The sequence below is a fragment of the Penicillium alfredii genome (assembly GCF_028826965.1).
Source record: "Penicillium alfredii strain IBT 34128 chromosome Unknown utg000009l_segment0_segment0, whole genome shotgun sequence".
NCBI classification, from domain to species: domain Eukaryota; kingdom Fungi; phylum Ascomycota; class Eurotiomycetes; order Eurotiales; family Aspergillaceae; genus Penicillium; species Penicillium alfredii.
The window spans coordinates 2,324,124-2,347,433 of NW_026622706.1; the positions used below are offsets into that span (position 1 = coordinate 2,324,124).

The 23,310-nt window shown below is 50.1% G+C and overlaps 5 protein-coding genes across 5 annotated transcripts; 3 read left to right on the forward strand and 2 right to left on the reverse strand.

Annotated features, from left to right (window-relative positions):
• Positions 1-304: 304 nt before the first annotated feature.
• NUU61_006788 (uncharacterized protein) lies at positions 305-3,227 on the reverse strand (the record flags this gene model as incomplete). Its single annotated transcript, XM_056657315.1, has 3 exons — positions 305-896; positions 949-2,799; positions 2,878-3,227. 3 exons carry the CDS (start codon positions 3,225-3,227, stop codon positions 305-307), a joined length of 2,793 nt encoding a protein of 930 aa, XP_056510115.1.
• Positions 3,228-7,479: 4,252 nt separating this feature from the next.
• Positions 7,480-11,757, forward strand: NUU61_006789 (putative SNF2 family helicase; the record flags this gene model as incomplete). The annotated part of the gene is made up of 12 exons (XM_056657316.1): positions 7,480-7,961; positions 8,013-8,790; positions 8,849-8,869; positions 8,927-9,011; positions 9,086-9,128; positions 9,231-9,350; positions 9,409-9,566; positions 9,626-9,657; positions 9,947-10,145; positions 10,195-11,159; positions 11,230-11,406; positions 11,479-11,757. 12 exons carry the CDS (start codon positions 7,480-7,482, stop codon positions 11,755-11,757), a joined length of 3,339 nt encoding a protein of 1,112 aa, XP_056510116.1.
• An 822-nt stretch (positions 11,758-12,579) lies between these two features.
• NUU61_006790 (MCM DNA helicase complex subunit MCM6) lies at positions 12,580-15,596 on the reverse strand (the record flags this gene model as incomplete). Its single annotated transcript, XM_056657317.1, has 3 exons — positions 12,580-12,705; positions 12,780-13,775; positions 13,833-15,596. The coding sequence occupies 3 exons, from the start codon at positions 15,594-15,596 to the stop codon at positions 12,580-12,582; spliced, it is 2,886 nt and encodes a 961-aa protein (XP_056510117.1).
• Positions 15,597-16,395: 799 nt separating this feature from the next.
• Positions 16,396-18,188, forward strand: NUU61_006791 (uncharacterized protein; the record flags this gene model as incomplete). Its single annotated transcript, XM_056657318.1, has 3 exons — positions 16,396-16,483; positions 16,556-16,878; positions 17,001-18,188. The coding sequence occupies 3 exons, from the start codon at positions 16,396-16,398 to the stop codon at positions 18,186-18,188; spliced, it is 1,599 nt and encodes a 532-aa protein (XP_056510118.1).
• A 1,797-nt stretch (positions 18,189-19,985) lies between these two features.
• Positions 19,986-22,854, forward strand: NUU61_006792 (uncharacterized protein; the record flags this gene model as incomplete). The annotated part of the gene is made up of 6 exons (XM_056657319.1): positions 19,986-20,433; positions 20,494-21,105; positions 21,159-21,485; positions 21,540-21,667; positions 21,766-21,937; positions 21,998-22,854. The coding sequence occupies 6 exons, from the start codon at positions 19,986-19,988 to the stop codon at positions 22,852-22,854; spliced, it is 2,544 nt and encodes an 847-aa protein (XP_056510119.1).
• Between the last annotated feature and the right edge of the window lie 456 nt (positions 22,855-23,310).

Consider the following 23,310-nt stretch of genomic DNA (forward strand, 5'->3'; position numbering starts at 1 on the left):
TCGAATGTGATTGTTCAAAGCAATTTATTTGTCTTCTCTATTCACGTTCGAATAAAAAAAGGGGAATAATAACAAATTCGAAGATAGATGCATGAAAAAAGAACAGACAAAGAAGTTATTTACTACACATGCGACATGAGCCCCAGAATGAAATAACAACAAGAAGGCCCCAAAAATTATATACCGGCCGTGTTTGTACATAGGGTGCGCCTTTACGAACGCAACCGGCTGGATTAGCGTCGAGCCAACACGCAAAACCCGTCAGTCCGAGACTGAAAACCTGGCTGTCATGTCTTGGGAACGCTTAGGGGTACTCGTTATCCGGGTTCGAGGGATCCCACTTCCAGCGACGGAAGTTGTCATCAATCCACCACGTAGCCACCTGGGATGCCTCATCCAGCCAGTTCGCAGCATCCGGCCCATGCTTCTTCTCCACGGTAGTGATCAGAGAATCGGCTTCGTTCTCCTCCAGGGGCTCCAGTTCGAAGGGGTCTTCGACGAAGTTGGTGAAGCGCCACCTGCCATCGGAATTGAGGGGCACCACTAAACGATACGGCTGAGCGGCAGAGCGCAAACAGACCATTCCGCCTCCAGGGTTCGTCGTGCCGAAGTGCCACTCCTTCCAGCCCATTTGCTCCGGGATCATGGTACGGATGATCGACTGTCCGCCATAGAGGGAGAGCAAGTCCCTAAGAATCTTAGTCGACTCCTCGTTGACGGAAGACGTTTCGATAAGCAGATCCAGGATAGTCGGCAGAATTTGAGTAGACATCGTGGCATTGTCAATTTCGAGCTGCGGAAGCTTGGGGTGCGCGAAGAGTAGAGGCACGTGGAAATTGGCGACATGAGGAGAGTCTCTCGCGGTGATTCCACCGTCATTCGGAAGTGAGAGGCCGCTGGGATTCAAGTTAACAGTGGCTCGATAAGCTGCGAGATATAAATACTTACTGGTCACCAGTCATGATAAACAGTGTCTCATCGGCGACTCCGGCATCTTCGAAAACTTTAAGGATATCGGAAACCCACTCATCCTGGTAGGCCATGGTGTTGAGGTACCGCTCCAGCCTCTCGTTCCGCTCATCCGACTTATCCCCAAGCATCTCCTTGTACTCGCGAGGAATGTAGTAGGGTGTGTGGGTATTGTGGGTGAGATGAGCGATAAAGAGGCGAGTGTTGTTCTTCTTGGCGTCCTCGATGGCATCCCGGAAGTAGTTCTTCATCACTTTATCCTCATGGCCATGGCCCTTCTCTTCTTCTGACTCTTCCGGGATGTATTTGCCCCCTGCCTCATCAATCGTTCTTTTCACCCAGGTATCCTCGAACCCAAATTCTGGAGTGAGATCGTAGTGATGGTCCCAGCTATCGGAGGATGCCTGGAAGTACATAGTGCGCCACGGCCAAGAACCCCAATCATCGGTCTCATTGGTAGTTTTGGGCTGATTGTTCAGTGCACTGAGGATATGTGGAAAGCAAGGCTGGTAAATATCGTGCTGATACTCGTGGTTGCCCTCGACAGCCATCGAGTCCACGCCACAGAAAGTGCCGGTAAGACTCTTTAGACTGTAAGTTCCAGCAGTCCAAGAGTTATTCGCAGTGATCCCACCATAGGGCTTCGGACGACTGCTTTCCTTGCCCTGACGGAATCCGTTATCAGACCCAGTCAATCGCTCGGCGGTAGGGGTGAGGCTGGACAGTCTATCCAAGACTTCCTTGGGGATTTCTCCATCCGGGTAAGACTCTCTGATATGCTTCATAATGTAGGAACTGGAGCTAAAAGGCCACATGTCTTGCCGAGTGCTCTCTAACTTGAGGAGAACAACATGTTTGATCTTGACACTTCCGTTGTGGATCGCTTCACGGATAGGCTCCAAAATATCGTTGTGGAGATTGGGGATATGGAGAGGGTCTTTCTGCGGGTTGTAATGTTCATAGTCATAATCAGGATCGTCGTGTCTGTTGAGGCGAAAAGGAGACCAATCGGGTAATTCGTTCGAAGAATTGAAAGACGGCAACCAGTCGAATTTCGGGAATGTGTCCAAAGCAGTAGTGTCTTCCAGCCAGCTGAAATCGGACGGCAGTGGCGTCATAACTGGAGTCGCCCACGTGGGACTTGCTTTCTCCGAGGCGGTCGGCTTTGCTGGGGTGGCCGGTTTCGCTGGAGGAGGCTGGTTCGCTGGAGGAGCCGGTTTTGCTGGGGCACTTCCATGAGTGGACCGGGAATCGTCGCTGGCGAACGGTGCGAAAGCCAGAGACTCAGACATAGAGGTATAATTCCGATCGTACGGGCGAACGAGACAAAGCAAAACTATGATCAAGCCGAACGAGATCGCAAGGACACGGTGAAGCAAAGACCATCTCTTTTGCTCGGGCTTCTCTCGGGGCGTATCCATTTGGGCGAGAGGATCGGTTTCGCGGTGATTCTCGGCCTCGTGGTTCTCGGTTTCCTGGGGATTCTCGGAATCGTGGTTATTCTCATCATAGTCATCGATTGCAATCTGCTCGTAGTTCTCTGAGTCCGCCGAGGGCGTTCTCTGGCGACGACAGCAACCGAATGGGGAGAACAACAGCGAACCCCAGATTTCGAGGAAAGCTTTGGTCACGCGGAAGAGATGCGGCGTTGCGAAGTATGCGCCGACCAAAATAACACCGTCGACGAAGATAGCGGCGACGAAGGCGGACAGAACAGTCCACTTCGCGGGGTTGGGTTTAGAGCCTTTCGATTTCTGCGGGTAGAAGATCTCCGCGCCCGTGTGAACATAAAACGAGATGTCGGCAGATGCGATCGACGAGGCATAGATACTAGAGCGGAATCAATCAATGAGTTTTTTTCTTTCCCCTCTCGGTATTCGTGGACGTCTCCACTGAATGTCAACTTACCCAAACGCAACAGTGACCACAGCCGCGATGTCCCGAATTATCCGCCATTCAAACCATCGCGCAAGGCCGCACGCTACCAAAATGAGCACGATATCTACTAGGAAGAAGGTGGGTCCCCAGGGCAAGAAAGATGGCGCAGTCATCGAAGTAAGTTGGACGCAGACATGGAAGAATTTGGACACCAGAAGCGAGATGAAAATCACAGAGAAGAAATATTTGCGAGAGACTGCCCAAGCACTGTCGAGGGATTGCTGAGGAGATCTGACAACCATCACGATGGAGATGGCTGCCTCCTCAGCCCAGCCAAGAAGGCTCTGGCTGAGAGCCGGCGGATTCGATGGGAACTTCATGGCGCATCAAGCATCAAGTGGTCACTGACCATCGAGGGCGCAAAGACAGAAGCCGCTGATGGGGTGAGAGAAGAGAAAGTTATAGCATGAAGATAAGGGGGGGGAAAAAAAAAAAAAAAAGATTGACAAGCTGGCAATCAGGGGGGTTGATGGAGACAACCACGAGGGGTGTAGACGAATTGCAGGATCAGCGAGAGGCTTACGGCCCCCAACGTGCAATTGGGTTGAACCCCACTGGGCTTAGGGTATGGCCTCCGGTTCTTGACAACTGAGTCTATGCTTACTGAGATCACTGCCAGAAGCAGGAGAGGGATGTTAGCGAGATATAGAGAGGGAAAGCGACAAAAATACAGAGAAAGAGAAGAGGGCAAAGCAGCAGGCAACCATCTGACACAAAAATGGCGATGTACACGATGGGGCCGGTCGCGTGCTCGTGGTGCCTGAGGCATGACACCCGTTTGCATCGGGTAGTCATTTCTTCGCGATAACACCAACTTCACCGAGCCCGGCTGTGCAATTGGCAAATCACAAAGCGGAGAGTCGATCTAATGTTTCATCTCCCAGCTAGTCTACATGGCCAAGATGCGGACGAGAAACTGTGGGCGCCTAAGGGGATATTTGATTACCGCTACGGTATCTGGGAAATTAGGGAGCCTCTAAGGCTGGTGAGTTGATATTAACACTCCATGGGACAAATTGGACAAGGGTAAACACGTAGTAGACGAATATACATCTTCATTGACCGCTGGGGTGGGATGAAGTACTCTCGAGCCGTCTGAACGGATACGATAAACCCCTCCAAAATCATACAAACGGAAGGGGGAAGCTGACAAGAGAGGACACGCTACCTTACATATACGGACACTAATTTTGGACAATTTCGATACACTGGAGATTTCAGCCCCGAGGTATGCCAAGGAGTAAGGCATATAAGGCTGGCGAGTGGGGGCAACTCTGGAGTGGACAGGTCGCCAGTGCTCCACCTGTCGCGTGCACGCCAGACTCGTGCAGATGTACCTTTTATCTGGGCCACCCATACAAAAGGTACAATCACACCAGATGAAATATGTCAATTGATATTGATTTTTCAGAATACTTGGAGTGCTTTTCTTTCCCTTCTTTATTTAAGAGCATAATCACAATTTTATTTTATTTCATTCTTATTTTGATTTTTTTTTTAAAAAAGGGGGTCACATCTACCCAGACATGGTGGGTGTGCCTTAGTAGATAACTATAAATTCTAACGCGAAGGCGACCGTAAGGAACGTCGAATTTACATGTAAATTCAGCAGAGTTTTGAGTTTTTTTCGCGTTTCGCTGCTTCGTATATCTTATTAAGGCGATTTTCGATATTTTCTTTAAATTTTGGTATACGAAGTATATAATAGAAGATAAATAAAGAGAAAAATTTTCGTATCGGTAGGAATTTTCGTATCGGTGTGGAGGAAGAACAGCTGAAAATGCTATGGGTCCGACTCGAGGGGACGGCTATCACTGAGGTGTAAGGGTTTAAAATAGATACTTTTTGTTTCTTTATATTTTGTATATTCTATTCTTTTGTTCCCACCTTTTTCCTTCTTTACTATTTTGCGCCTTTTCTATCTAATTCCTTTTTTTATTTTCTCGAGGTATGTTCTTGGTATTCTTGTTAGTTCTTCTAGTTTCGATTTTACTATTTGTGTTATAGCGGTAGGGGACGCTGTCTAGAGAGAATATTCCATTCAAGAAGACCTAAGCTAGCTACTATAAGAGCGTTATATCGGCCAAGAAGCTCCAACAACCATGCATCGTGTGGTTTTGCCTTTGGCGCAATAGCCCAACTAGTCACATATTGTGACCACAGCTAAATGTCCCCCTATTAAAGTTTCTTAGTGCTCGCGACCTTGATTCAGCGGAGGGTTAATATGGAGAAAAAACGAGCCATTGATTTCCATCTTTGTTTCCTTCGAGTAACCGTAGGGTCCCATCCGCATGTGCCTGGAAATGCTCAAATCAAGCAAAAGTCCGTATAAAGTATCCGACAGGGAGGCCCTGCATTAAGGAAAGCATGCAATAAGATTCAAAAAAAATAGCTGAAGAATTAAGGTATACAGAAGAGAGTAGGAAGGGGAACGAGGATAGCTAGAAGGTAAAGGTTCAGAGAAGGTACCCTCCATCATTTAATCTCCAATAGCTTTAATCCGAATTCGGTGAAAATTACAAAAAAATTTAGCAGACCATACTACTTGGGTTGAATGAGGATGAGTGGTGGAATGGTCCCTCATTTTATTCCAACAACGCTCTAGTCATTTTCCATTCCGAGTAATGGGTTCGTCCCATATATTCTTTTATTGAGCAAGCTATCAAGAAAAACAGCTATATATATATATATATATATACTGGATGAAAGTAAATAGCTATAAGTACTGCCGCAGAATGCTAGCAGAGAAGATATAATTAGCTAGGGAATCATACAAAATACGCAATCAGTATAGGGATCTAATCAAGTGCATACAAAGGGCACTCACTGGCAAATCATAGTCGCTAGAAATGTGAGAGACGGTAATGGGCCAATAATGAGCTTGAATTTGCACAGAAAGCCATGTTTCAGTATTTCTAGAGTAGATTTAGACCTCAGGCCATAATAGTGATATTCAGCCACCGAGTTCTACACGTAGCTATTTTCTTCTTTAGCCCAACTTTGTATACTGCATGGAATATGTCGAGGCTTTTTGCAGCCATTGCAGAGAGCTAGAGACGTGGCGGTCTATAGTTTCCCTCATTTCTCCATCTAATGATTAGATATGCTTCTTTGGATGCCAGATCTGGTCTGGGTAGTAGGCTACTATCAGAAAACGACTCGATAGTGGAGTAGGGACAGATATATTGTGGTCATTAAGTACATCAAAATTTCCTCTGGTGCCTTATTTTGCGCTTCTATCCTGTCGTTCCCGTTTTATTGATCTCACCTGGCCGTTTGACCTTGCTCCTCGACATATGTCAACCCTCTGATTCGTCTTTACTACACTTCCCTGCGTCTTTTTCAAGTACTTTTCAAGTATTTCTCAAGTCTTTACACTATCTTCTCTCTGTCATTTTTCTTGATCTTACTTTCACCATCTCTCCCCCTTGTTCACTATTCCTGATCTTCCGTTCTTATTTCTTCTCTTGCTTCTTCTCACCTTTGCGGTATGTCCATCTGATATCCGTCTATTATCACAATTCCCTTCACATGCTGCCTTGTCATATCATCCTCTTATTCACGACTACTGCTCTTCCATCCTTGCTGCGTCTTCTCTATCTGAAATTCCCTCCCCATCACTACCTTTATATACTTCCCTATCATATCGTTCTTTCATTCATTTTTGTGCTATTCCCCGTCATCTTGACCTTTCTAATATCCCGCTCAACATCTACTTTACCAGAATTTCCAATTCCTTAACCCTCATCAACCTTTGCTTCAGGTATGCTTGCTCTCCCCCCCCCCCCCCCCCCCCGGAGAGATATAATCTTTCTTCTCGTTCCGACATTCCCTCCTCTTGATGTTGCTCTGCTGCTGGATCTGCAACTTCTATCTCATTCACTCTGTTTCCCCTGTCATTTCTGCGTTCAGTCGCGGTCATACTTTTTGACACAAATCGGTTTTTGTTTTTATCTCTCGTCATCTTTTTTCCCACAGTTCTATGTCTTCTTCTCTTCCGTGTCCTATCTCTCACATTTTGCCATCGGACAACATTCACTCACCTCGTGCATTCACTGCTTCAGACTACCCAGCTCTTTGCTCCCGCTGACTTGACTCTCGGATAGTTCGTCGGACTCTTCCAAGGCTGTTCCTCTAAGTTGTCTTTGATTTCTACTCCTGTCGCCAGTCTCATCCATCGCACGAAATACCTCGGAGCTTGCTCACTGTTTTGATCTGATCTTGTACTTTCTGTTGCATTTCAAGTTACTTCTTAGAAACTGGCTAACTACTGTCATAGCCGTCCTTGCTGAGCTGATACTTCAAAATCTCAAAAACATTTCTTTGAGCCTCATCCTTTCAGCTCTTGTCATCGGCACTATACCTTAAAAACACCAAAAAAAAAAGACACCGGCCCCGAATCTCCGTCTCTGCGCTTTCAAAGTCGCTGCTCTTTTCCTTTCTTTCGCTACTGCATTCTTACCAAGTCATCTTGAACTTGTGGCCTGGGATCAACCACACTTTTTCTCTTCATATATACTTTATATCCTCTACCTCCAACGCGCAGTCGCGGAATCGGCTGCTCCCAACAAAATGGAGCAGGAAGGAGCTTTTGAGTCGGAAAGAGGGGAGACTGTCCCGGACTCTCAACAGCCCATCGACAACAAGTTTTCGGAGCATGATGATGGACAAATTCATTCAGACGAGCATGCCGATGATTTCTTGGATGACCAAGATGATGAGTTCCAGCTTCCAATTGAGTTGGATGAGATCCAGGAGCAGGGGGGTTTATCCGGGTCGTTTCTGCTACCAGACTCCTTTCCGCTAGGTGATGCTGCACTTCAGGCCGACGAAGTCGAGAGACTCACGCCATTTATCAATCCTTCAGTGACACCAAATCCCCAGGACAGCATTGTCATTCCTGATGAGGAGCCGGCAGAAAAGAACATCATCGACCTCACGATTGACGAGCCTGTCGGTCAAAACGAGAATGTCGACAAGGCTGAAACTGGCGCCAACTCGAATGCAGACTGGTCTGATGATCAGTACATCAAAGAAGAATGCGACGGATCCAAGTACGTTCGAAATACATCTTACGATACAACAGTACATGCTAACGATCCTAGATTTGATGCCATCGAGAAACGGTACAACGCTCTTCAAAACCCCGATATGTCTGACACAGTTGTCTACCTGCAAGCAAAACGGCAAGAAGAGACTCGGAAAAAAGTTCTGAATACTCGAAAAGTGCTGAAGCAACGGGAGCTAGAAGAAAATGATGTCGAAAACGAGGATTCTGAAAACGAGGGTCCTGAAAACGAGGATGAGCTCTTCTACTCTATGAAAGAGTCTCCAGAGCCATCATTCATGCCCTCCGCGAAAACGCCTCAGGACAAAAAGTTGCCAACCCCACCGATGGCACCGGCCTCGAAGAAAGCGCGTCCAGCTAAGCGACACAAGAATGGTCAAGTCACAGAAAGTGTCATCAAACATGGGATGAGTCTCGGTCTGAACGTCATGCTCGGCGGGGATTCAGGAACAGGGAAGGGATCCAAGTCCCGCAAAAACCTTGAGGATGTCGGGACCCTAAAAGAACGACGGAAGTCCCGCAAAAAGACCGCCAGAATGACCGATGCCGATATTGACAGTATCTTCTACCGAGACATCATTGCCAGCGTGCAAAAGAACTCTTCAATGGGCCCACTTCATGTCTCTTCTCTCAAGGACAAACAAAAGGCCCTCTCGGAGGTCGTGGCAAATGTTCCGATCAAAGACCAAGCTGCAGCCATCTCTGATAAGCATTTACTTATTGAGGCTACAAAAAAGTTCTTCTGGAAGGCAAAGACTGACGGAAAAGGCGGATGGACGATCAAGGGTCTGAAGTCAGGACTCTATCATCACCAGGTTGGAAATCACTTATCCTCTCACAATTGAAGCCAAAATGTGACTAATTATTAAATAGCTTTTAGCAGTGGCATGGATGGTAAGCCAATTGCTTTTCCTTCATCTGTTCTGTGGCATCTGGTTCTGACCGCAATAGCGCGAGCAAGAGAACTCCGATCACCCTCCGTACGGTGGACTTCTCTGTGATGAGATGGGACTTGGAAAGACGGCATCGGCTTTAGGTATGGAGACTGCAAATATAAAAAACGCGCTTTCTTGTTTCCGATGAATTGACTACGAGACTAATATTCGGCAGCAAATATCTTGGACGGAAACCACTTGGAACCCTATGACCCCCAGTCTCCAACTCTTATTGTTGTCCCCCCACACCTCACGGGCCATTGGCATGTGCTCGTTCTCCCTGTCAATTGATGGGTCCTGGCTAATAAATTCTGGTATAGGATGGAGCAAATCAAAAAGCATTGCGATGAGACTGCAATTGGCAACGTACTCGAAATTCACGCCCGCTCCCGTTTGGCCTCCCTCAACATCGTCAACATGCTTATGCAAAGTGATGTCATGTACGAAACTATGGAAATGAGAGCTGCCACTTGTCTCTTGTGCTCACGATAATCTTAGCGTGACAACCTATGAGGAAGTTCGGAAGTCATATCCGAAATTGGATCCCCCACATGGTATGGAGAGCACCACAGAGATCAGGGCCTGGTGGGATAGCTTCTACCGTCGGGAGGTCGGAGCTTTGCACAGAATTCACTGGCACCGTATCATACTGGACGGTGAGTATATTAGCACACAAGCTCGCTGGTTTGCATTTTTGGTCTTAACAATTGGATAGAAGCGCACCTGATCAAGAACCGGGATGCTAGGGTATCCATCGCAGTTCGGGCTCTTTCAGGACGATTCAAATGGGTTTTGAGTGGTACTCCACTTCACAAGTATGTATATCCTATTCCCTGTGCGGAAATCAAGCTCCCGTGGATTTTGTGCTAAAACGGTCCTGTAGCAGCTTAGATGAATTCTATCCATATTTTGAATTCATTGGAGTCCAGGGAAGTACCACATACGAGCGGTTTATGCACAACTTCTGCAATGCAAGTCCTTTCCTTTTTTTTCTTTGAGTCTGACACCTGTCACTAATGCTGCTACCAAAACCCAGGGCGATGCGAGATCAAAAGGCCGTTTAATCAACACGCTTCGGGCTGTACTGCATCGAAAAACCCATGACAGCAGGATCTTTGCGCAGCCTATTGTCAAACTCCCAAATGTTGTGGAGAAAAGCGTCGAGCTGGAGTTTTGTCAAGCCGAAAAGCTCCTCTACGACAAAATCATCGAGGTCTATATCAAGAGCATCAACGGTAAGTCCGGAAAAGCGACGGTTCATCAAGGATCTCACTCATTTCAAAGGTTATTCTACTCGCGGGGCCATGAAATCCCAATTTCGGTGTATTTTGGCCATGATCACCAAATTGCGCATGGTCACCAACCACGTTCTTGTTCCGCAGGATATCATCAAGAACATCTTGACTGATACGCAGGCAAAGAAGCTGAGACCGCTAGCAGCAAAGAGCACTGCCCCGGACGAGCGCTCTGCCAAAATCATTAAGTTCCTTCTCGGTGTGAAATACCGAACTATGTTCCCCAAGCCCAAGCCTCAGAAGGACGTGGGACAGTTGCCTTTGGTGAACCGTGACAAATTGATACTGGCTTTCCGTACATTCATGGAAAAGGTCCATGACGACGGGGAGTGGAACGAGAGGTTATCTCGCTGCGCTTGCCCTCGCTGCCATTTCGCGCCTATGAAGGCATTGCTCACATCATGCCAACATATCTACTGCGAAGCGTGTTTCTCGGCACTTCCTGACAAAAATGGAAGTCTTGACACCAATGCTCGAATTTGCTGCGCGTGCAACATTGTCATCAAAGAGTTTGCATCCGTTGATGACTTGTTCGGCTTGGAAGAGGATCCAGCTGAGGACCAGTCTGTATCAAAGGGTTCTCAGCTTGTTCCAAACGAGCTGAAGCGTCACGCGGACGAAATGCTCCGCACAGAGGAACGGACTAAGAAGCACAAAAGAGCCAAAAGGGCACCTACGCAGTCATATGGGATGTTTTCATCGTCTAAGTTGGACAGCAACAACAACGAAGATGACCAGGATGCCTCTTCCTCCGAGGGTAATATTGAGAAATTGGACTGGGCCAAGATCATTGGATCTCAAATGCCCAGTGCCAAGCTTTGCAAGGTTCGGGAGCTCATTCAAGGATGGATTCAGCAAGACAAAGAGGTCAAAATCGTGATTTTCACACAATGGCTGGGCGCAATCACAATCCTCGCGGACCTGTGCGAAAAGCAGAAGTGGCCCTATACCATGGTAAGTCATCATAACAAAAATCAGACGACTAATCCATTTGAGTATCCAAGAGGTGCTGACTCTGGGACAGTTGTCGGGGAAAATGCCCCTGGCCTCGCGAAACAACAGTATCCGAAACTTCCGGGAACAGAAAGACTTGAAGGTGATGATTGCATCCCTCAAGACCGGCGGGACTGGACTCGACTTCTCGGTGGCCAACAAGTGCATCTTGCTGGACCTGTGGTGGAACGAGGCTATTGAGGAACAGGTATGCCATTAACCTCCTAAAGCTGGGAAGCAAACTTCAAAGTTATGAGAATGATCTGACTTGTTCTTCTAGGCCTATTGTCGCCTTGTCCGAATCGGCCAGAAACGAGAAGTGGAGTATGTCAAGCTCATCATCAAAGGAGCTATCGACGAGTACATGCTCAAGCTCCAAAAGGAAAAGACCGCTAAAATCAACACAGTGATGAGCCAGGAGGCGCTGAATGGACGCGATGAAGTGAAAAAACTGCTCGAAATGTTCTGCGATTTGGGCGAAAAAGACGGAGGCGGCTTCTGGATTAGCGGCAACCGCAAGCTTGCCAAGTCCCAGGCTACTACCGAGCAGCAAGCCTGATGGAAGATTTGGGGATTGGCATGGTGCGAGAGAGAAAAGAAAAAGGCGAGAATATGGGGACATCCAAGGAGGTGAGAAAAAGAGCAGAACAAAAAACACAACTGGAGGGTAGAGTTTGCCTAGACACGATATTACTTCCTTCTGACTGCGGTCCATAAGACACTCTTTTTGGCCACAGGCTGCTGCGTGTTTTCTGGGTTGTGGGATGGGTATTATATAGGACACTCATTTGCATTCGCTAGCGAATACCACACTCCTTTGTCCCTCGAATCTGCTTTGAAGTAAGTAGAAGAGTTTGATTTTTATTATTAGCTGCCCCTCATTCGCTGAAGGGGTATATATTAGGTTTTGCAGGGAACCTATATCTTCTTTAGCTAGTCGAAAGAATAGATAGAGGAAGCCTATTTAGTAGATTAGAGAAATAGATCTTTATAGCTTACTTTTATTAGAAAAATATTTAAAATACAGTCCGGAATACTATCCCAAAATACTAATACAAAGATATGCTAAAAGACGCTTAGAATAATGCTTAGCCAACTATTTAGAAAGGGAATATGCGAGCTAACCTCTTTTGGCCCTACCTTAAGCTATTAATGCACCCAGAAGTAAACATTGATAGATATCATATCCGGCAGTATACATTCATGCCTAGTTAGATGAAAGAGCACACACGACAGTAAAACGAAATCATCACTCATAACCCTTTGCTCCCTTGTATTCCACGCTGAAAAAGATGCTTCATAGAACCCGATCCCGGCAGACCAACAGACTAAGAGCCCAACAAATAATCAACCCAAGAAGACATTACCACAGTTCTAGCCGTTACATTTCCTCAAGGGCGCAGTTGGGATGCAAGACATAAAGGACCTTGTCGTTGTCCCCACTGGGCTGCTGAGCACCAGCACTGCCATCCATGAGACCGGGAGAGATGCGCAGCAGGATTTTGTCCTAGATGGAAGCAAGAGTGTTAGTCGTCTGAGAAAATAGAAACAAAATCAGGATATGGGGTATTGATAACTCACCTTGACCATGCGCTTCAGGACCTTTCCAGTCAGGTCGCGCTCGCGCTCCATATCCTCCTGGTTGTTGAGTTCGGACTCGATCTGCTCGAGGTACCAGACGATCAGGTCTTCTTCCTCGACACCCTCGCCTGAGTTGACCTCGTCGTCGTGGACACGTCGCACAATCAAGTTGAGGATCTTCGAGTATTTGTCGTAGGTGATCTTGGTCTTCTGGCGTTCCTGCTGCGCAGGAGGCTGCGGCTCGTCACCAGCATCGCGCATGGGGCTATCACCTCCGTCGCCGTCCTGGTCCGCCATTTCGTGGTCCTCAATGTCCTTGTTGGCATGCGCACCAACCTCGTCATCTTCGACCTCAACGTCGTCCTTCTCGACCGTCACGATACTCTGGCGGAGGAGATCGTAGGCTTCCACCACAAACTTGGGTACGACTTCCTCGACACAGTTGGCCTTGGCGACGGCCTCGGACAACCGGATCAGAGACTCGAGCTGGCGGACAGTAATACGGTAGGAGGAACGGCCCATGCCGCCTTGGGCATCATTGGCGCGAAGCTCCTTGTATTTTTCAACCAGTAGGGTCTTGGCCTCATCGGTGAAAACGGGGCGGAATGTCCGCGCGAACCGGATGTAGCGCTGCAGTTGCTCCGTGCTCAGCTCGGGCTCGACGGCCTCGTCGCGGTTCATGTGCACGTTGACAATGTGGTTTGCGAGGTTGCGGTCCACCGATTCTTTGGGATCATCGCGAATCACAAAGAACACATCGAATCGACTCATGATCGGGGCGCTGAAGTTGAGGTTTTGTCGGAGCGTGACCTTCGGGTTGTACCGGCCGCCGATGGGGTTTGCGGCCGCGAGAATAGATGCACGGGCATTGAGGGTGGTGTGGATGCCTGCCTTGGCAATGGAAATAGTCTGCTGCTCCATGGCCTCGTGGATCGCGACTTGGTCGGCAATGTCCATCTTATCGAACTCATCAATTGCACAAATACCGCCTCCATTCTGTGAAATGCGTCAGTCAACGTTCTTTAGTTGAACAAGGAGCAAACCAAAACTTACCGCAAGCATCAGTGCACCAGCCTCGATAGTAAACTCGCCAGTCTCGGCATCCTTCACGACCGAAGCGGTCAAACCGGCAGCTGATGAAGCCTTGCCGCTAGTGTAGACTGCACGAGGGTGCAGAGAGCAAATGTATTTCAGGAATTGGCTCTTACTGGTGGAAGGGTCGCCGACGATGCAGATGTTAATATCACCACGCAGTTGCAGGCTCTCTTGCTCAGTCGTCTTGCTCACACCACCAATCAACTGCAAAAGTAATCCCTTCTTAATCTGACGGTGACCCCAGATCATAGGTGCGATCGAGTCCACCAGTCGAGAGTAGATGTATTCCGAGTGCACCAATCTCTTGAGGTCCTGGACCTCGGTGGGCGTGAGGCTTTGGAGATAAGCTTCTTGTGCTTTGTCGTCGTTCATGTCAGGGTCCTGGTTTTGGTTCAAGGAAGCCAGGATGTTGTTGGACTGGCCGCTTAATTGTTGCTCCGGTTTCTGACCTGGAGTGGTGGTGTCGGGTGTGACCATACAGGAAAGGAAAGCCAGGCGGTAGGTCAGATCGCGAACACCCAGGGCTTTGAGACCAGAAACTCCACCGCCGCCAACCTCGTTGCTGCGAAAAGCTCCGTTGTCACGGACGGCTTCAGGACGCACACCGGGGAGACCCAGCTGACTGACATCGGGCACCACAATCAGAGTTCCAGTGAAAATGCAACGCTCGCCAGCTTTGGCGCGGTCAACCATCTCACCACGCAGGATAACATCCATGGTACGCGGCATGCTACCGGTCGGAATCTCGTGGGACGACTCCTGGAGCTTAACCTTCTGCCAATCGACGAATGTGCTCTTTCCGATATCTAGCCGCCACCCGTGTCGATTTCCACAGGTGTTGTTGGGGCACTCGGTCGGCTCAGTGTATTTGAATGTTTGCTCGACATTGTTCACGACAGACTTGCAGCCCTCACAGATAAACGTTCCCAGCGACAACTCCGGTCTAATTTCGGAAGTTCTGGTGACAGTCCCCGAGACGGACAACAGCTTTCCGATCTGCGACGTCCGGAGCTGTCGTAGTCTGGACACCAATGGCAGATTGTAGAATGCCAGGGCGAACAGCTTATCTGTCTGCTGGTGGCGGGTCTTCTGCCGAATATTGCTATCCAGATCAGGGTTTTCGGACACATTCGCATATGCCGAGGCAACAGATGTGCTGGCCTGGGAGTTAGCGCTGGCAGTCAGACGGTGGGAGACGAAGTATTCCGGTTCGTGCTTGGCGATGAGATTGTGCAATGCCTTGGTGAGGAAAGGTTGGAAGCGATAGTACTGGCTGGCGATGGCGTCGGCCAAAATTTGGTTGTCCAAGGAAGTCAGATGGGTAAAATCCACGTAAAGCGTCGACAATTCGAATTTTTTCATGCCCTTGATCTGCGCGATATAGTATTTGTCGCTCAGGACCTCGCCGGAGGACGGCGGTGCTGATGAAGAAGGCTCTTCGACAAAGGTCTCCAATAGCTCCTCGAAGGCCTGCTGTACCTTCTCGCCAGCTTCATCGATCACCATCGGGGGGCCCGGGGCGTAGGGGTTACGAAGACGGTTAACCGCCGAGTTACCGGCCCCGACGACTCGGTCATCGGGGAATGCATTCATATCACTCATTGGGCCATTGCTCTCAGAGCGACGAGAACTCGGGAGGTGGTCGGATTGGAGATTCTGGTCGCGAGAAGCAGGGCCGGAGCCCAGCTCGGACTGAATGACGGCGTCGAAAAGCGAGGACATGGCAGGGGAATGGCCGAAAGGGGGCCACAGACAGTTGAAGATAGCTCACACTGGGTCGCTCGGTCGTTTCTGATTGTCTGGTATTCCCTCTACCTCTATCACTTTCAAACACCAGAATGAAGAGGAGTAAATGTGGGATCCTTTTTTTGCAACACGACCAGGACGCGTCGGGGCGTGGGACGCGTTAAGTGGTTATGTCAGCACCCAAAGGGGCGAGTTTCCCTTGCCGCCTTAAACCTCACAACGCAGCTCCTCGGAAGACTCTCGGGAAACTCTCCTTCGACAACGCCCCACTTTGCGCGGTGTCTGCACTGGCAAACTGGGGCCATTCTCCTGTTCAGGAAAGAGTCAATTCTCCGTAGCTTCGCCGAGACTATTCAGATTTGGACTTGTCTACTCTTCATGCTCCCTCCCAGGCCTTACCCAGGTGAAACCCTTGACAGGTTCCATCACCTCTCTCGGGCTTTATTTCATACATAGAGCATATCCCGAACCCCTCCCGTTGCCACTCGGCGACTATTCTTGATTCTTATTATGATCGCCTCTCCCACCTTGCATTGTGTGGTGCGTTATCATCGTGGAGTCTACGCTAGACTCTCCTTTTTCCCATCACCCTCCCTTCCCAAGTACTTGGGTTTTGTCTAATACCTTTCGGGCATGTTGCAGGTTCGGAGCCTGCGATGATTTCATCCAAATCCCGATTAATTCGTTGGAGGAATCTTGGTGATCGTCGATTCGGCATGCTGTGACGAGCGCTTCATTGCCTTGACCCGAGTTTCCTCTACGTTCACGGCTCGAGATGTCGGAAAATGAGCGGCAGCTGGCCGATTCAAGGCGGGCCCCTCCAACCGTGCCTCTGTTGGGTTCGTCAGAGCCGGGAGCTTCGGGTGTGTTTTCCCGGATAATGCCAAATGGTCAATGGCACCTGGCAACCGGCTCATATCTACCATCTCTCCTAGGTCCCTCTGGCAATGACTCTCAAGCATCCCTCCAGGCGAAGCGACGCCGGCGCCCAGCTGACGCGAAAAGTCAACCACGTAAGAATCAATCATTCTACTTTGTCGACTCCACCTCTTCATCCAAGGAGAAACGAGCCCATGTTATGCGCCACCATGTCCAAGAGAAGAAGAAGCAACGCAAGCTATCCCACGACCCATCATTCTCCAAGCCGGGCGTCAACCATACACAGCCAGTCAGAACAGGCTCCGGGAATGATGCAGAACTTGAGGCCGAGGCGCCATTGAATAGCGCACAAGAATCCTCCGCCAACAAAGATTCGTCGGTATGAAAGCCATCCTTTGCTTTGATCAGTCGTCCGGGTCCCCGTTGAAAGATGGGCCATGTGGCTGTTGCCTGTCGGTTAGACTACCAGAGTCCGTTGCAATCGGTACTGATGATGACTAGCTTCAAATCAGGTTTTCGGCTGTGAGGCCCTATTCCCAGCCCACAGTCCCTGTGCAAATCGGCTCTCCCATCACTATGATGGATGCATCCCGGAAAGATCCCTTTGCCAGCCTGCCCTTTATGTATGATCGCGAAGATTTGGAATTGGTGGACTATTGGACGAACAAGTTGACGTATTGGTCCGGGCCAAACACATACTTAAAGAATCAAATCTTCCGAACTGCCATGGGCCACCCGCTCTCATTCCAGGCGGTTGTCCTGTCATACTGCGCGCGGTGGAAAGGGCAGCTGTATGGCATCACCGATAGCACGGAGATTCGACGTCATGTCGATCGCTCCCGACGGCTCATTGATGATGCTTCCGCGGGGTCCATGTCCGTCAATGAAGACGACTTGGCCATGGCTCTGGCAGGAATGGCTCTCCAGGAGGAACGATTCGGCAGCAAACCAGTTGCGCAGACGTACGCCACTCGAGCCGTTCAGATCATACGACCACGGACCGGCTTCAACATGCCTGTCGAGGCTTTTCTCCAATACGTGCGATACATCATGACACCAGTCACTGTAACCATCAAGCCGGCAGACCGGCGATGGCTTGTCACATTTTTACGGGGGGCCGAAGATCTCATGCGGGAGCACAATTCCCCTGAATATTCTTTGCGGGCACCCCGGCGGCATGACGCTTTTCAGATGGAGAGCCCGCTCTTTTCCCTGCTGTCCAGCGGACCACGGCCTTCCCAGGTGCCGCAGGCATCGCGAATGTATGTGGTTCGGGACTCGACCACCCAAGAGGTGAGTCGAACTGCTGCGCTGATCTATATCACTGCGGCTCTTTGGGACTTCCAGGACTCGCCGAACAAGACCAACCGGTTTCTGCTCTACCTGGACACCATTGTTCGACAACACCACCTCGACCGACATCCGGCCTGCGAAACCCTGCTCTGGGTACTGCTGGAGGAGGGATATGAGGCAGATCTCCGGGACCCGGAACGAGGATGGTCGACGGGCGAGCTGCTGAAAACGCACAAGCAGCTGCGACCGGACCTCCAATTCCAATTTAACGAAATTCTGATGAATTTTTTGAGCCTGCGAGCTCCCATCCGTGGGATCAATGTCTTTGAGGAAGCGCTCCAGGCGGATTGTGCACAATCCATGGCGGCCAACACGATCACAGCATCCAATCCATGACTACGGCCAATAGACGAATCTCCAACAAATTCTTCATATACTCTTAAGGACCAGCATTAAACCGACAGATTTTATATCTTTATAGATCTGTAATCATGTGCATCTCTACATTCGACACGTGAAGATCAGGCACATCGCAGGGCCCGGCAACCAGGATACGCGGGAGTGTAAGCGTCATGGAGTTTCGCACGGACGCGGCAAAGGCCCCACCGGGAATTCGATAGTACAACTCGATGCGAAAAAGATCCACGATCGATGCAACTTGGTTTCGGGCAAAAAAAAAAATTTTTTAAAAAAAAGAGAGAGAGAGAGAATGAACAGCTGGCAATGGAGTGGCGTGCGGAGATGCCAGGCAGAAGTTCTCCGAAGTATCCAGCACCGCAGGATATATGCCGATGTACATGGATAGTACATGCAATTGCCAAGGGAATGGAGCACTCAAAACCGTGTCTTCGATCTGAGCCACCAACCACAATCGTTCTGTCCTTCAGGGATCGCCGTCGGGGTTTAACATTGACGAACACGCCTCACTTGTCTTTGTAGTCGGGCGATATTTCATGGGGCATTCCACTCACTTCATACAGACATCGGTCCAGCATTGACTCTCTCCCCTTGCGGCGTACGAATGCCCTCGGTCTGGGGTACAGATGTTCCACCTGGACAACTTCCAGCTATAAAGATCGGCAGCAAATGATACTGCAACCGAACGCTGCCAATCGTGGCCCATGGGTCGCTCAGATCCAAGTCGATAGTGTGAGCCGCTAGTGGACTCTAGCGCGTCCGATCGGTTGGATCCAGCACAGCACACGACGCACCGCCATTTTTCATGCGATACTCTGAAGATTGCACCGTTGCACCATTGCAATAGTCGCCGGGTGAGGATCGCCGGGTGTGGCGCGAAAGCAAAAAAAAAAAAAAAAAAAAAAAAAAAAAAAAGAAAAGAGAAAAGAAAAGAAAAGGAAGGAAAGAAAGAGCGACTCAGAACCGGGGCCCAGAGTCCAAGTGCTAGCTCCAGGATCTTATTACATTTTCGACCATATCTCTCTTCCAAATTCTGAATCCTGCGAAGACACACCGTCCACCAACCCCTGGATTCCCGAGACCGCGTGTTCCAGTGTTTTGGGGAAATGTGCCACCGAGAAGGCAGTCCCGAAGAGAAAAATAAATTGGACCTTGTGTTTTTCTTTTCTTTTTCTCCACTATGCATCCCTTGATGATCACGGTGTGATGTGGCTGGTGTGGCGCTCGGTCTTCTCCGACAGTATCGGGCTACTTACCGAGGTAGCAGCTTAAGGAACAGCCCTGGAGATGGTCGAGTCATCGACCCGCGAGGAACCAGAGGAACGAAAGGAACCAGAAACGATCGCATCCCAATCCACGACAGAGCCACTTTTGGATCGATCATTTACTCGCTCACTTGCCGAGTGGGGCGCATCAGGGGGAGCTTCAACCCCTGCAACAGACGCAAAAATCCTTGTAGAAACCGCAAATCAACGGGGGAAAAAAAGAATCAAGCCACACTTGATACTTACGTAGCCGATCGCCGTAAAATCAGATGCCCCTCCCCTTCGAAGCTTAACCTCCCCTGCCTTTTCTTTTCTTTTCTTTTCTTTTTTTGGTGAATTGCTTTTTCTTCGTCTTTTTCCTTTTCTTCCCTTTTCTTCCCCCAATTCCCTCCCGGGCACTCTATCCATCGTGCCCTGTCAAGCACTGGCAGCTTTTCAACCACACGTGCCATTGTACTAACCTGCAGCTTCATTGATTTGAATTCTCCCGTCTCGACTGCTTTCCTTCACCATGGGAGGGTCTACTGCCTCCGGCCTGGTCACCACCCTGGTGCCGGCCCTGATCTCGTTCGTCGTGTTCATCGCGCTGTTCATCGTGCTGCGGAAGAGCCAGCGCAGAATGTACATGCCCCGAACCTACATTGGATACCTGCGCCCGTGGCAGCGCACCCCGAAGACGCCCACCGGATTGTGGAACTGGATCACCGCCATGTACGAGCTGCCCGATACCTACGTGCTCCAGCACCACTCTATGGATGCCTATCTCCTGTTGCGTTTCCTGAAGCTGTCGACCCTCATTCTGTTCGTCGGCTCGTGTATCACGTTCCCCATTCTCTTCCCTGTCAACGCTACGGGAGGTGCGGGCGGGACCGAGCTCGACCTGCTGAGTATCTCCAACATCCTTGATACCCAGTATGGACGGTACTACGCGCATTGCTTCCTTGCGTGGATCTTTGTTGGTATGGATTGCTGAATTTCGGCCCACGCGGGGATTTCGTTACTGATACCTTTTCCCATAGCTTTTATCTTCTTTACCATCACCCGGGAGCACCTTTTCTACATCAACCTGCGCCAGGCGTACTTCTTCTCGCCTGCCTATGCCAGTCGCATCTCGTCGCGCACGGTGCTCTTCACGGCGGTCACCCAGGACTATCTGAACAAGGACAAGCTGCGCACCATGTTCGGTCGTGACAAAGTGAAGAACGTCTGGCTCGCAACCGACACCAAGGAGCTCGAGGAGAAGGTCAAGGAGCGCGACAATGCGGCCATGAAGCTGGAGGGCGCCGAGACGAACCTGATTGTGCTCGCCAACAAGACCCGCGCCAAGGCTCTGAAGAAGCAGGGTTCTGTTGAGGACGGTCCCTCAGAGGATGGCGTCGGCGATTTTGATGACGAGTCTGGTTCCGTTGCTGCTCGCTGGGTCGAGGCCAAGAAGCGCCCCACGCATCGTCTCAAGATGCTGATCGGAGAGAAGGTCGACACCATCAACTGGGCTCGCTCGGAGATTGAACGTCTCACCCCGGAGATTGAGGAACTGCAAGCGAAGCACCGTGCGGGCGATGCCAAGCTGGTCTCGTCAGTGTTTGTCGAGTTCCACCAGCAGGCGGATGCGCAGGCTGCGTATCAGTCCGGTATGTTCGACCGGCTCGGTGCGGTTCTCGGGAGAAGACTAACATGTTGATAGTGGCTCACAACCTTCCGTTGCACATGTCCCCTCGCTACATCGGTCTGGACCCGACTCAGGTCATCTGGGAGAACCTTCGCATCAAGTGGTGGGAACGCCTCGGCCGCCACAGCGCCACCATTACTTTTGTCTGCGTGTTGATCATCTTCTGGGCTATCCCCACAGCGGTCGTGGGTTGTATTTCCAACATCAATTGGTTGACCCAGTCGGTTCCTTTCCTGCGGTTCATTGATCATGTGCCGGGATGGATCAAGGGTGTTATCACTGGTCTTCTGCCGTCTGTGCTCATGTCTATTCTGATCGCACTTGTGCCGATTATCCTGCGATGTATGTGTTCCAACTGCACTCTTTTTTCGTGAAGCTTGCGCTAACTTTCTATAGTGATGGCCAAATGGGGTGGTGCGCCGAGTCTGGCGGCCGTCGAGCTGAGCACTCAAAACTTTTTCTTCGCATTCCAGGTGGTACAGGTCTTCTTGGTGGTGACTCTGGCATCTGCGGCCACTAGTGTCGTCAGTGATATTATTGCCAACCCCCAATCGGCTGCCACGCTGCTCGCCCAAAAATCCCGCGCGCATCGAACTTCTACATTTCCTACATCATCTTGCAGGGATTGGCTTTCAGCTCTGGTGCTCTTCTCCAGATCGTGGGATTGATTCTTGGAAAGATTCTGGGCAAGTTCTTGGACACCACACCTCGCAAGCTCTACAGCCGTTGGGCTACTTTGGCTGGTCTTGGCTGGGGCACGGTCTACCCTGTTTTCACCCTGTTGACTGTCATCGGTATGTCGAATCATGTGTAATCCTTTTTCTCACACCTTGTTCAGTTCTAACATTCTTTAGGCATCACCTATTCCTGCATTGCGCCGCTGGTTATGGGCTTCGGTACCGTTGGCATGTACCTGTTCTACTTTGCCTACCGGTACAACCTGTTGTACGTGGCGAACGCGGACATTGACACCCAAGGCAAGAGTTACACGCGTGCTCTGCAGCACCTCACCGTGGGCTGCTACTTGCTCATCGTGTGTTTGATCGGACTATTCGCCATGGGCTCAGGAGCCAACCAGATGGCCTTGGGCCCAATGATCCTGATGATCATCTTCCTGGTGTTTGTGATTCTGTACCATATCGCGATGAACAACGCCATGGAGCCGCTCATCCAGTATCTACCCAAGAACCTCGAGGCCGAGGAAGAGGCATTGCTGGCCCAGGATCACAGCAAGGTCGGCGAGGACCGCAAGTCGCAATCCGACGACCAGACGGCTTCTGGCGAGTCCGCCGTAGTCCCGACCCGCGACAGCGGTGTCGCCAAAGTTGACTCGGCCGAGGCCGAGAAGGGCCTCGCGGATGCCCCGCTGCCCACCGCCCAGCCCCAGCCCAACTTCTTTACCAAGTGGCTGCGTCCCGACAAGTACCACGACTACGCCACGCTGCGCCGCCTTGTCCCCAGCCCGCTCGAGATCCCCCAGTACACCGAGGAGGCCGAGAGCAACGCCTACTGCCACCCGGCCATCAACTCGCAGGCCCCGCTGCTCTGGATTCCCCGCGACCCGCTGGGTGTCAGTCGCCAGGAGGTCGCTCACAGCCTGCGCGTCATCCCCATCACGGACGAGGACGCCTGGCTGGACGAGAACAACAAGATCAACTGGGACATGGAGACTGGCCAGCCCCCGATTTACGAGGAGAAGGTCACCTACTAAGGGAGGGTTTCCTTGCTCTCCTGTTTTGGTCTTGCGTTGAGTTGTATTTGGTGTGTGTGAAAGCAGTTAATCCAGCCAAAGTACACTCTCCGTACTCTGTGTTGGCACACTGCTCGTGTGGTCTCTTGTGATACCCAGCCGAAATAAGTTTCCTGGGAAGCTGACCGGCTCTGGCCTGGGCCGTTGTTTTGTTTGTGATGATTGTGTCCCTTTTTTCTTATTGTTCTTTTCTTTTCTCTATAATTATCTCTTAATCTGTGGTTGATGGTCATGCGTCATGTTGGATGATGCCATGGATGATGGCTGTTGGGGCTTTCATTCTGATGAGTTAAGGTCCGGGTTGGAATGGGCAAAATGTATTATATTCATCTAGGTTGGTGAATACCTTGGATCCAATGGACGATATCTAGTAAGTGTGCTTTTAAATAAGTGTGTAGCCCGATAAAGGTGTTAAAA